Source organism: Saccopteryx bilineata, chromosome 2, assembly GCF_036850765.1.
Source record: "Saccopteryx bilineata isolate mSacBil1 chromosome 2, mSacBil1_pri_phased_curated, whole genome shotgun sequence".
Taxonomy (NCBI): Eukaryota; Metazoa; Chordata; class Mammalia; order Chiroptera; family Emballonuridae; genus Saccopteryx; species Saccopteryx bilineata.
This window is the reverse complement of record NC_089491.1, coordinates 34,714,514-34,728,731: the sequence shown is the minus strand read 5'-3', so window position 1 is coordinate 34,728,731 and position 14,218 is coordinate 34,714,514. Positions and strand designations below refer to the sequence as shown.

General features: G+C 46.6%; 1 protein-coding gene across 1 annotated transcript in view; it reads right to left on the bottom strand.

The window, feature by feature from the left end:
* Positions 1-2,257: 2,257 nt before the first annotated feature.
* Positions 2,258-14,218, bottom strand: part of TRIM14 (tripartite motif containing 14) — a 30,919-nt gene continuing 18,958 nt past the window's right edge. The window contains exons 5-6 of the mRNA XM_066256674.1: positions 11,377-11,469; positions 2,258-6,313 (exon numbers count right to left, since the gene is read on the bottom strand). Of these exons, the coding sequence (XP_066112771.1) occupies positions 5,778-6,313; positions 11,377-11,469 (629 nt within the window). The 3' untranslated portion in view covers positions 2,258-5,777. The remainder of the gene's footprint in view (positions 6,314-11,376; positions 11,470-14,218) is intronic.

Genomic DNA, 14,218 nt, shown 5'->3' with positions numbered 1-14,218 from the left:
CTCTTGCTTGAGGTTGGCTGGCCCGGAAGGGGAAGTGGGCTCAAAAGTCAAGCGTCACTTCCAATTAGTTGTGTGTGTACAAGAGGGGCAGCGCTGGCTGTATGGGTTCTCTCCTTTTATCCTCCATTCTTATTGCCCACAGAGCCAACCCAAATGACCCGAATCTCCCTTCCTTAAAGACTTCCAGCTGTCTCACTTTCTCCTTTGCCCTATCCCCTGCCCACTCTGGGGCTCTGTGTTCAGTTAACTGTATAGTGATCACTTGGTATTAGAGAAGGCATTGGTCAAAAGTTTGTGCAGGCAGAGAAATACCCAAAGTGCTGATCTCTGACAAAAGAGGGAAAAGGCATTCATTCCTTCTTTTAACAGATATGGAGGGCATACGATGTGCCAGACTCTGGTTTAAATCCTGAGGATAAGCCCAGATCCCTTCCTCATGGAACTTCTAATCAGATTAATTAATCAGTACACAGTGAATCCTGAGTATAGTAAGTAAATCACCATATGTTAAAAGGTGATATGTGCAATGGGGCAAAAATAGAACTCTGTGCGGGAGATGGGAAATGTGGGTGTGTCTGCAGGTTGTGGAGACTTCAAATAAGGTGGTAGTGCTGGAATTAGCCCTTCTATCCATAATGAAATTATAAACCCAGCTAATAAAAAGATTGTCTTACTTCCTTGAACAGCAGCAGGAACCTTTCGCAGAGATTTCATGTCATATACCCCTTTGTTCGTTTGAACCAAGAGATTAATGCTTCTTTTCAAATGTATTTTCAAATTCTTAATCTTTGTTCACAATTGACCATGTTTACTGTAACTCATTTCCGAGTATGTATTTGAATCTCTTTTCAAATGCATAAATTAGCCTTTTGAAGTTTCTTTGCTTGTGAGTATAGAACCTCCCTCTCCCGTAGTTTCCAAAACAGTTTCTAGAAAGGTGCTCCTGTTGTCTGTATGGGTGGGTGGGACTGGAATCCTGTTTGTACCCATGTGTAAAAGAGAACATGAAGAATTGATATGCTAAGAACTGAAGTGTGATACTATCAATTTCTAGCTGATATTTACTTCCTTTTTCCCTACAAACAGTCCTTGAAAAGATGATCAAAATTTCCTATTCCATGGCCCTTTTTTTGTCTGCAGCAGCAGAGAAGGTGACATTTAAGCAAATATCTGAGACTTCCTAACAAGAAGAGACACAGCATGGCAGTAGAGGGATGTGTTCCACGGCCTGGAAACAGGATGTGGATCTGGAAGAGAGGCAAGGCCTTGGCCTGGGTGCAGAATTCAATGGGTGCAGAATTCAATTCAGAATTCAATGGGTACTCTCCAGCAGGGAACCAGTCAGTTGCCTCCACAAACACCATCCCATGTGTATGAATTTCTGAGTCATGGGAGTGGGGACGGTAGAGGAGGCATAGTCAAGGGAGGCCTCCTGGAGGAGGTGGCACTTTAGTTCAACTTGCTGGTTGAGAAATGACTGAGGGAGTTGGGGCATAGCTTTGGAAGTGCTGTGTGTGTCCAGGGACTAGCAGGTGATGGTTTGGCAGGGAATGGTCACATGGGAGAGGAAAGAAGGGATTTGGAATTGCTTAGGAAAGAAGCAAGAACTTAAAAGCCTGAGTTTAGACAGGCTTTTAAGCCTGTTCTATAGGCAGTGAGTAGCCATAGAAGGCTCCTGAGCAGAACATGGTAGACTCAGACCTGGGTTTCCCACTCTCACGTTTATCCCCCATCTAGCTTGGCGTCTTGGGCAAGCTGTCCCCTTCCCATAGTACAGATGCTTGCCTACTAGGCCCTGGCTGTGCAGGGCCACCTCTGTGTGCCCTCTGCTAGGCTGTGCCTCCACTAGGCTGACATCATTGATATCACTGTCCCCTGCTTTCTGACAAGGTACGATTATAGAAACAGAAGAGATGATGGCGTAGGCAAGGGAGGGTCCCTAAAATCTGTCAGAATTAGTAAGGGCCAAAGATGGCTTCAGCGTTGATCAAAGATAATCACAAGATGCCAAAAGCTACATAATACTGTCATGGGTAGGAATAGCAGGGAGGCAGGGTTGTTTCCACATAAGCAAGAACTTGAGTGAATTATCTTCAGAAGTGGTGAAGTCCTCATCACTGGAAACAGTCAACCAGAGACCAGCTGACACTCATTGCAAGGAAATTGTGGAGAGTGTGGAAGATGAGAAAGACCCCATCCAGGCCTAGAAGCTGTGTACATGAAGCAACATGAACTCCCAGTGAAGACCATGGTTAAAAGAGACAATAGTTATTTTTATGCAGACATATATAGTAAAACACTGCTGTCATTTAAAACATATACGAAAGCAATTAGCTGTTACCAATAAACTTCTATAAATTCAAATCTGAAAGAGTAAGTGATCAGAACCTTTGCAGACATGATCCCCAAGGAAGCTCAGTCCTCTCCTGAGAAGATTCAAGGAAACCCTTGCTACTGCCAGGTGGCAGTTAGTTAGGATTATCAGTTGTCTCAGCACTACGCACAGCAGGGGCTCTGCTGGGGATGCTCACACATCCTGGCAAGGCACAACGCTACAGTTTTTATGGCAAGTTCATACCCTTTGGTTCATTTGAGACTCAACACTGGTAGATAGGATCATTACACCCATTTTGCAGATGATGCTCCGAGAAGTAAAAGTGACCAGCCTGAGGTCACGATTCTGGCCGAACCTACAGTTTTCTGGCTAGTGCAGGCCTTGGTGCACAGCATAGGAATTTGATAAATGCCAATTTTCACCCTTTATAGTCCAGCTTTGTCTCTGCTACTCTCAAATACTCCTCTGGGTGTAAGGCCTCATTTTAGAGGCCAAGGGAAATACCATATTTTTCGCTCCATAAGATGCACCTGACCATAAGACACACCTGGGGTTTTAAAGAGGAAAATAAGAAAAAAAATATTCTGAACTAACTGGTGTGTTAAAATATTTAATAAAATACTGTATTTTTCACTCTATAAGACACAGGTATTTTCCCCTCCACTTTTGGGGTGGGGGGGAGTGCATCTTACAGAGTGAAAAATAGAGTAATCCAAAGCTAGACTCATCCCATGGAGCAACCAGGCAAAAAAGCGAAGCATTACAGGCCCCCTTGAGAGAGGAGCTAGAATGAGCATGTGCTTGGCCAGAGACTGGCTACATTCCCCCAACAGTATGGCCTGGTGGACATGAGCACGGAACCCAGGTCAACCATTAGCTGTGTGATTTGGGGCAGGTTACTCCTTGTGTGTCTCAATTTTGTCACGTGTAAAATTGGGATAACTTTCTACCTCCTAGCCGTGATGTGATGTGAGGATCAAATGAGTTCATAGTTGTAAAGCATTAGAACAGTGCCTGACAGAGCAAGGGCTGGATCACCTGGCCTCTGTGGCTGTGGGTCTGGGAACAGGTCTTGGTTTGCAGGGATGAACAGAGTTTCAAGTGTCCCTGTATTCCTGTCAGGAATGCCCTCACTTCTAGGCCATCCCTAACAGAATTAATTTCCTTTTTCTCAGGATTCCTAGAGCATAGTGCTTAGACATCTATCCGAGCCAGAGTTTTAAATTATTTGATTAGAACTAAAGGCACTTTTGAGGTTCCTTCTGCCTTGTATTCTACTTGTATTTGAAATGCCATTTTTATGAAAGTGCCATATGTAGGTTAAAAACTATTGGAAATTCAGTTTTGGGGTTTTTTTTGTTGTTCAAACTAATGAATGCACCGAGTGTTTGAAACGGGAGGGAGGCTTAGCTTTGCATCTGTCTCGCCCTACCACTGTCCTCTTGTCAAGCACCTAACGAGATACTTTTAATATGATAGAACTTAAAAACTGTCTAGGGAATTGGACAAATCAGGATGCTGAACCTTCAGAACTGAGGCACAGGCCTTGGAAAGAGGCCTTTCCCTCCTTGCTAGAGGAGTCGGCTGGCCTCCCTGAGAGGTCCTGCCAATCTGGCCTTCTCCATTTCTGTCACTTCTTTCTGGAAAATGGGGCTCTCTGGTTTTTTTTTGTTGGTTTTTTTTTTTTTTTGTATTTTTCCGAAGCTAGAAATGGGGAGAGACAGTCAGACAGACTCCCGCATGCGCCCGACCGGGATCCACCCGGCACGCCCACCAGGGGCGATGCTCTGCCCACCAGGGGGCGATGCTCTGCCCCTCTGGGGCGTCGCTCTGCCTCGACCAGAGCCACTCTAGCGCCTAGGGCAGAGGCCAAGGAGCCATCCCCTGCGCCCGGGCCATCTTTGCTCCAGTGGAGCCCTGGCTGCGGGAGGGGAAGAGAGAGACAGAGAGGAAGGAGGGGGCGGGGTGGAGAAGCAAATGGGCGCTTCTCCTATGTGCCCTGGCCGGGAATCGAACCCGGGTCCCCCGCACGCCAGACCAACGCTCCACCGCTGAGCCAACTGGCCAGGGCCTCTCTGGGTTTCCTTGGCAACATCTGGATCTGAGGGATCTGAGGAGCACTGGGTGTCTGGCCTGCCCAAACTCTACTCTTAGCTCCTCTCTTTTTGATCCTAAGACAGTGGGGAAACTGCCAGTGGTTGCTTAGCCACCGCCACCTGCTTGTTCTTCCCAACATCCCCTGAGAAATGAGTAAGTAGTAATATCTCCCAGGTTAAAGGCTGGGCCAAGGAGCAAATCAGATACTTCCCTGGGGGCTGGGGGCGGGACAGCCCTTAATCACCATGGGCAGTTGTAAAGCAACTTTTTTTCAGGTCTGGGACCTTAGTCTCCCCAAATGTACAATGAGATCAGGCTGGGTGAGCTGTGAGGCTCTCCCAGCTCAGCTGCTCTGTGGTTCAGTGATAGCCAGCTGCTGGCTATTCACGGCATGGGAGGGCAGGGACTTACAGAATTCAGGGTGGGGAGAGTATGGACATAGCTGCCCTTAGAAAGCTTGCAATCTAGTTGGAAAGATAGGTCCCAGGTTTGTGGTTCTGATAGTAAGAGATTCTTGTGGCTTGAGGAGACTTCCTTGATGCAGGTAAGCCTGGGCTAAACAAGCAAAGAAGAAAGGGCTTTCCTATATAAATGTGCATGGGACAGGGGGGCAGGACAGCTGCAAAGGTGCAGAGGTCAATAGTGTGCCACAGTTCTGATCAGGAGTCTGAAAAGGGCTGTAGAAGCTAGCTGAGATGTAGTTTAGGGGTAGACTAGAATTTTGAATGCTAAGGTGAGGTGAGTGCTTTATCCCCCCCTGTAGTCCTTGGGAACTTTTTCAGTTCTGAAAGGTAAGTGGTTTTAGGCAGATCATTGGCTATAGGTGAAAGAGGATGGGAGAGGGTTCAGGCCAGGAGCTATTAAGAGGCTCTTGATTCTAATGTGAAGGGAGGAAGCATGGACAAGCTGAAGTAGAGTGGAGAGGAGGGGGCAGATCCAAGGGACACTGGATAGACAGATCAGGGCTGGGAGACTCATTCATTCATGTACTTATTGTGCACCTACTAAGTGCCAGGCGGTTCTGGCTCCTGTATGAGGGAAGCGGTCTGAGGCTAAGAATAGTGTATTGTGATTGGTCAGGATGCTCAGGGCTTACCTGCGGGTGTGGCCTTTCAGAAACGTAGACTGAAAGCAGTGTGGCATAAGTGCTTTGGTGGGGAGTTCTGATAAGAGCAGGAGCAGCGGGCCCGTGTTTAGGGCGCAGCCTAGGAGAGGAACTGTTAGAGCACAAGGCATGACTGCGGGGAGACGGTGGGTGTGTTTAATTAGGCGGTGCACCACCCACCGCTGGGTCGGGTGTGTCCAGAGTCCCGGAGAGCCAAGGACCGTCACTCCATTTCAGCCCCTAAGGCAGCCGCGGGATGCTGATGGCCCCTTCCCAGAGCCGCAGGGCGGGGTAGAGTGGCTCCTGGAACGTGGCGCGGAAGGTGTGGAGGTGTCTCATGCCGCCCGACACGTCGTAGAAGGCGAGGACGCCGGCCTCGTAATCTAGGAAGACACCCAGCCGGTCCGGGTCGTCGCGGGGCTGCAGACGGCTGCGCTGGCTGTCGTGGAAGGCCCAGTACTCGAGGTCGTAGCGCTTGAGGCACCAGGACTGGCGGTTGCAGCCCAGGCGAGCTGCGGCCGAGTCCCCGCGGCGCCGCAGGGAGGCATAGGCCACGCCCACCCACCAGCCGCAGCCCGCCTCCTGCACGTCCACTTCCCAGTAGTGGCGGCCGGCGGCGAAGCAGTCGCGGCTGAGCACCTGCCACAGCGAGTCAAAGCGCACCTCGGGCGTGGGCCCCAGGCTGCTTAGCAGGGCGCTGCGTACACTCAGCCGGTCGGTGGAGAGGCGCAGGCGCCCGTGCATCGTGTCCGGGTCCAGCGTGGGCGTGCGCGCGTCTGCGGAGGGCGGAGACACCATGGCAGGCCTGGTGGGCGGGGCCAGCGCCGCCCCCCCGCCCCAGGAAACTGACCTGGCTCGGGCAGGCGGATTCACACGTGTTCACACTAGAAAGTGGGTAAACTCGGAAATCGCCCAGGGCAAAATTGGAAGTCCACCCTTTTAACTCTGCCTTTGGGAAGGCGGCTGAGGGAACGTGGGAAGGAGAGCAAAATTTACCTTACGCCGGTTGTACCATTTTGAACCATAAAATTTGTTGCCAATTTCTAAAAATTTTAACTAAAATATAATCCCATCACTGGTAACACTAAGGAGTACAGCCTTCCAAGTTTTCCACTTGCTGCTTTATAGCTTTCCTCAACATTGGTATCATACTATACATATTCTTAGTCTTTTTTAAATTTGATATATTTATGAACATTATACCACATCAAATATTTATTTATTTTACAGAGACACAGAGAGGGATAGATAGGGACAGACAGGAACGGAAAGAGATGAGAAGCATCAATCATCAGTTTTTGTTGCAACACCTTAGTTGTTCATTGATTGCTTTCTCATATGTGCCTTGACCATGGGCCTTCAGCAGACTGAGTGACCCCTTGCTGGAGCCAGCGACCTTGGGTCCAAGCTGATTAGCTTTTGCTCAAACCAGATGAGCCTGCGCTCAAGCTGGTGACCGCGGGGTCTGGAACCTTGGTCCTCTGCATCCCAGTCCGACGCTCCATCCACTGCACTACTGCCTGGTCAGGCAAATATTATTTTAAAGAACATTTTAATTGCAAAGCTAAGATTTTTATGTATGGATGCATTATAATTAAACCTACCTCCCCTTTTTAATGTTTAGGCTTTTCAGAAAGCTTTTGAAAATACTAATATAATATCTTTATGTATTTGATTATTTTCCTTTTAATTTTTATCAATTTTTAGAGAGAAAGGGAGAGACAGCAAGGGAGAGAGAGAAACATTTGATTTTTTTCGGCTTATTCCTGCTGTTATTGGTTGGCTCTTGTGCGTGCCCCGATGGGGTATCAAGCCTACAACCACGCATGTTCAGAGGATGCTCTAAACAACTGAGCACCTGGCCAGGCCCTAATTATTTCTTTAGGATATATTTCTGACAAAGTAATTGTTGGGTCAACAGGGATGATTGTAAGGCTTTTGGTAAATATTGCCAAATTATCCTCCAGAAATGTCATAGTGATTAAACTCCCAATAATAGTTCTCATTGCATTATACCACATACATAGACAAAGATTTTTAAAAAGTCTGGATCGTAGGGTGTGTGGATATTCAGCTTTAAAAGACACTACCAAATAGTTTTCTCAGTGTTTTGGAGTTTTCCATAGCGAGGTTTTACACATTCTTTGTTAGATTTATTCCTAGATTGGTTTTTTTGTTTGTTCTGTTCCAAATTCGGAGTAACATTTACTTTTATTTTTTTATTTATTTACTTTGGTGTAACATCATGTTTTATTTAATAAAGCTCCTAAATCATATGGAATGTATCAGTTTGTGCTATATGCAATTGCTGGCTTAGAAATTTTTTTCACTTAGTAGATGATTTTTTTTTACAGTTTTTAATAACTTTATTGAGGAATAATTACATAAACTGCACATACTTTAAGAATTAGTCCTACTTTTAAAAAATGTTATTGAAAATGATTTAAAATTTTTATTTTCTAATTGTTTATTGCCAATATGTAACAATATGATTTTTGTGCACTGACACTACATCCAGCAGCTGTTCTAAATTCACTTATTAATTCTAATTTATCTGTACATTATTTCAAATATTCTTTAAATAAATACCATCATTTATGAAGAACCTTTTCTCCCTTGTCTAGTCCTTATAGCTTTCATTTCTTTTTCTTGTTTAAGATAGTGTCTAGGAAATCTAGAACAGTATTGCATAAAAGTGGTTATAGTGGACATTCCTTTTTCTCACTTTTGGGCAAATACCCAACAGAAATGAATACATATGTGTATAAAAGATGTGCACAAGAATGTTGATAGCAACATTATGCACAACAGGCAAAAACAGAAACATCCAAAATGTCCTTCAATCCTATAAAATGTGCTATAGTCATATAATGGAATACTATACAAATGAACTACTGCTACACACAGTAATATGGATGAATCTCATAAATGTTGAGTGACAGAAGCAAGACAAAAAAGAGTATAGAAAAGTCAAAGGCAGGCAAAACTAATTTTAGAGTTAGAAGTTAAGAGAGTAATTACCCTTGGGGGACAGTGGCTAGGAGCTGGAACAAGGAGGACTCTGGGGAGCAGGCAATATCTATTTCTGAAGGAGATTACTTTTTAAAAATCATTGAGCTGTACTCCTTTGGTTCATGTATGTTGCTTTATGTATTTTAGATTTCAATTAAAGTTTACTTTTTAAAAATGCATGCCCAACCTGACCAGGTGGTAGTGCAGTGGATAGGGCGTTGGACTGGAATGCAGAGGACCCAGGTTCAAAACCTGAGGTCCTGGCTTGAGCACGGGCTCATCTGGCTTGAGCGTGGGCTCACTGGCTTGAGCACGGGATCACAGACATAACTCCATCATTGCTAACTTGAGCCCAAAGGTCGCTGGCTTGAGCAAGGGGTCATTCGCTCTGCTGTAGGCCCCTGGTCAAGGCACATATGAGAAAGCAATCAATGAACTAAGGAGACTAAGGAGCTGCAACGAAGAATTGATGCTTCTCATCTCTTTCCCTTCCTGTCCGTTTGTCCCTGTCTGTCCCTCTCTCTGTCTGTCGCTCTGTCACACACACACACACACACACACACACACACACACACACACAAAATGCATGCCCAGTAATTTCACTTTGAGAAATTACTCCCAAAAAATAATCCAAAGAGCTAAGGTGTGTTCATTTACATTTCATTAATTCAACAAGTACCGTATTTCCCCATGTGTAAGACGCACGCTTTTTCAAAAAATTTGGAGTCTAAAAACTGGGTGCATCTTATACAGTGGTTGTGGCATTTCAAATGCCATAGATGGAACTGAGGACAAGGCAATCTATGAAGACAGTGATTCATCATCAGACACAGATGAGGACAAGCTAATAGATGGGAGTTTTGACAGTGATGAGGAGTTGTATGAATTTTATGATGAATAAAACTTGAGTTCAATAACTTTATGTAATACATTTGTTTTCAAATTTCAGGCCCCAATATTAAGGTGCATCTTATACATGGGAGTGTCTTACACATGGGGAAATACGCTATGTACAAGAATGGATGTTTATTGCTGCATTGTTTAAAGAAAGGAAAATGTAAAGCAGCCTAAATGTCCCACATTATGAGATTAGTTAAATATGGCATGTTCATTCAATGGAATACTGTGTATCTTTTAAAAATAATAATATTTATATGTATTGAAATAGAAAATTGTTCATGCTATACTATTAAATTTAAGGAAACTGATAAAAGGATATCTATAATATGATCCTTTTTAAATTATCTATATACATATTGACTTTTAAAGTGTCCAAGAGAATATATGCCAGAATATTAACAGCATTTATCTCTGGGGAAAGCAATTGTTTTCTTTTTGTCTATCTGTAATTTCTAATTTTTAACAAGAACAATGCATTACCTGTGTAATTTTTTAAGGGAACAGAGATGTTCACACTATATCAGTAAATGAAAACACAGATTGGCCCTGGCCGGTTGGCTCAGTGGTAGAGCGTCGGCCTGGCGTGCAGAAGTCCCGGGTTCGATTCCCGGCCAGGGCATATAGGAGAAGCGCCCATCTGCTTCTCCACCCCTCCCCGTCTCCTTCCTCTCTGTCTCTCTCTTCCCCTCCCGCAGCCAAGGCTCCACTGGAGCAAAGATGGCCCGGGCGCTGGGGATGGCTCTATGGCCTCTGCCTCAGGCGCTAGAGTGGCTCTGGTCACAACAGAGCGAAGCCCCAGATGGGCAGAGCATCGCCCCCTGGTGGGCAGAGCGTCACCCCCTGGTGGGCGTGCCAGGTGGATCCTGGTCGGGCGCATGCGGGAGTCTGACTATCTCCCCGTTTCCAGCTTTAGAAAAATACAAAAAACAACAACAACAACAACAAAAACAAAACAAAACACAGATTACCAAACAGTATGTATAGTACGATACCAAGTTAAACATATATTAAGTATATAGAGATATGCTAAAGAACACTAGGAGGGCAAATAATAGTAGTTATCTACTACTACATGTCTACCGGTAGACATGAATGGAAGAATTTCCAAACTCTCCAGTGATTTATGAGTGATCTTCTTTTTTAAATTTTTGCTTTCTGCCTGACCTCTGGTGGCTCAGTGGATAAAACATTGACCTGGAACACTGAGGTTGCTGGTTCAAATCCCTGGGCTTGCCTGATCAAGGCACATATAGGAAGCAACTACTACAAGTTGATGCTTCCTGTTTTCTCTCTCTCTCTCTCTCTCCCCCCCCCTTTTTTTTTTTCTGAAGCTGGAAACAGGGAGAGACAGTCAGACAGACTCCTGCATGTGCCCCACGGGGATCCACCCGGCACGCCCACCATGGGGCAACACTCTGCCCACCAGAGGGGGGGGTGCTCTGCCCATCCTGGGCGTCGCCATGTTGCAACCAGAGCCACTCTAGCGCCTGAGGCAGAGGCCACAGAGCCATCCCCAGCGCCCGGGCCATCTTTGCTCCAATGGAGCCTTGGCTGTGGGAGGGGAAGAGAGAGACAGAGAGGAAGGCGCTGCGGAGGGGTGGAGAAGCAAATGGGCGCTTCTCCTGTGTGCCCTGGCCGGGAATCGAACCTGGGTCCTCCGCATGCTAGGCCGACGCTTTACCGCTGAGCCAACCGGCCAGGGCCTCTCCCCCCTCTTTAAAAATTAATAAATAAAAAATAATTTAAAAAATTTTTGCTTTCCTTTGTTTCCTAATTTTTCTACAATGAACATTATTTCTGTATTAAAATAAACTAATAATAAAGGTTAAAAAAACAAGTTGGGTCTCATAGGGATAAAAAAGGACCTCCATTTCTGTGACCTCCCTTCCACCCATGCACCCCACCCTCTCCATCCTGGAGGTCTTACATTTTAAGAAGAGTGATCGCTCTGGTGAGGGGCTGATTTTCAACAAGGAATCCGGCTTGGTGCTAGAGAAGCTGGCGAGCCTGCAGCTCAAGTCTGTAATGAACGGTGAGAAATGAATGCCTGGCGCTCAGGCAAGCAGCATGAATTATAAAGCATACTAAAGACATTACAAAGCTGGAAAGTCACATAATCTGTCTCCTAGAATCTCATGCAAATTTAGGTAGGAAATGCATATTCACAGCCACTGGAAAACTCCTGGACAACGCTCAGATCTGAGGAGAAACACACTTTCCAGTTTTCTAGTTCGCTCTAGGAAACTCAGCGAAGGCAGGTCAGTGTGACTGAGTCCCGAGCATACAGAGGAGATGGCAGGCTCTGGGACCATCCTCAGAATCAACTATGTATTCAGCAGTCAGTGATGAGGGCTACCTCATGACATAAGTTCCAGGCAGGTTCCAGAATAAAGGCAGAAAATAAGAAATTAAAGGTGAGTCCAGAAAGGTAACGTTCAAGTCTTATTCAGGTGAAAGGGAGTTCAGGGGGAAACCCAAGCCATGGTTCTGTCTTCAACAGCTCAGTCAGCCATTTAAGCTCTTTAGGGTGAGAAGTGGGCTCACTGGAGCTACCAATCAAGGCAGAGGGAGCTCCAGGTCACAGAGAAGAGAGGTGAAAGGGCTCTGAGCTTGGAGGGGTCTGGGAAGACATCATGGAGGAGGAAGCACCTCCACTGACAACTAAAGAAGTGGGAAGATTTGGGCAACCAGAAGAAGGATGGGAGGTTTTCCTAACAAAAGGGTATAGCGAGAAGACATTAAGGGCAGGAGCGAAGAGCGGCATGTCCACAGTGAGGAGCGTGAAAGGTGTCTGAGGATGGACATGAGCAGAGGGATCTCCAAAGCACGCTCTCGTGAAGAATGGACGAACAGGATGGGAGTGGAGGCAGAGGCCCTGATGGGAGACTGAGACCTGAACAGGGGCGGCAGGGATGGAAAGGGGGCTGGCTCAGTAAATACTGCAGTGGCAGAAATGCCAGGGCTTACCTGTTTACTGGAATGGGGAAGGAAGAGCAGACTGGAGTCGAGAAGCAGCTGACAGGGAGGGGTGGGGTTGGGGAGGGTGCTGGACTCCATTTTGGCCTATTGAGCCTGCAGTGTCTGGACTGCACAGGCGGGGCGGGGCACTGGAAGGGCAGTGGCGTTGTAAAGTCCCATCTCCTTGGGCCCTTCCTAGTCGTTGGCACCTCTCAGTCTTACCTGTGACGGTAAGAATGATGGCCTCATCTTGAGATATATTGACTGCTACCATTGTGATATGTAATTTTCTTTTTAAATAATTACATCTCTAGAACCTTTCAGTCAGACTATGTGTTCAAAATTCCAGTGGCAGTTATGAGCAAAGAGAACACCATCCGCAACATTAAAAATCTGCTTTGACAAACCGGCCCAGGAAAATGCACTGCTCGGTCCTGCTGCATGAATCTCAGTTTCCCAAACTGCGTCCTCTTGTGTCAGTTTGAAATGCCTTTCCTGGTTTTCTCCCACGCCCCAAATCTTAGTGATTGATTAAGGCCCTACTCAAGTACCAGCTCCTCCAGGAAGGCTTCCTGGTTTACCAACCAGAATTCTCTCTCCTTTGTCTGAGCTCCTTTGGCCACTGGCTGTGTCTTTTGTATCTCACTTCATGACCTCAGCTTGCTCGGCAGCCAGGGCCTGGCCTCACCTCTCTCCATTTCCCAGAGGTGCTCAGTGGGTGCTTGTAGCATTTCTGCCTTGCTTCCTCCCACTCTTCTCCTCCTCTTCTCCTGATCAGAGCTGGCAATGCCCTGTCAGCCCCACTTGACGAGGTGGCTTCCATTCCTCCACCTCATCTCCCACCACTGTGCTGCAGTCACTATGGCCCCTCTCTCTGTGCCCAAACTCATCAAGTTCTTTCCTCACTATGGGCCCTTGGCACATGCTGTTCCTTCTGCCTAGATGTTTCCCCCAGATGTAAAAATAGCATCAGTAACAGCTAACACTTCCATAATGCTTATTATGCCTGAGTACCACTCAGCCCTTTGCATATAAGAACTTGTTTAATTCTTACCACAACCCTAGGAGGGGGGAACTATATTATCACCTGTGTTATGGATGTGGACAGAGAGGCAGAGAAAAGCTAGGTGCTTTCCCGAAGATGGCAGGGTTGGGAAGAGGTGGGCCTGGGACAGGAACCCGGGCAGTGTAGCTCCGAGTCGTGCCGTGGCCCCTGTGCTCTCCAGCCCTGCCACTCTGCGGAGCGCACAGAGGCTTCCTTCCAGTCAGTTCCCACGTCCACTTCCCAGAGAGGACTCGCCCACCTCCCCGTATAAAATACCTCCTCCTCCTCCTGATCACCCTCTATTCCACTTGCACCTGCTTTATTTTTCTTCAGAGCACCTATTGCTGACACATATTCATTTGTTGCCTGTCTTCTTCCCAAAATACAGCACCGCAAAGGCAGGAGCTGTGCCTGGCACATAGTAGGGACTCCATTAATGTTCTGAATGAGTCATAGTAGCAGAGATGAATGAAGAACAAATGAATGAATGAATGGATGAATAGATATTTCTGAGCACCTGCTTTGTGTCAGGCCCTGCAGAAACCTAAGAGCTGGACTCAAAATGGCTCTTGTCCACTGGGCGTTATGAGAGAGAGGGAGGGAGGGAAGGCGCTGGAGAAGGAGAGCAGAGAGAGAGGCTCCAGGGGAGGGAGTGAGCCCAGAGTGATGTGGAAAGGCTTCACAAGTGAGCACAGCTGTGCTAGCCCCACCCACAGTGATGGTGGGACTCGACCAGGAAGAAGAAGAGGAGAGGGAGTTGACCATT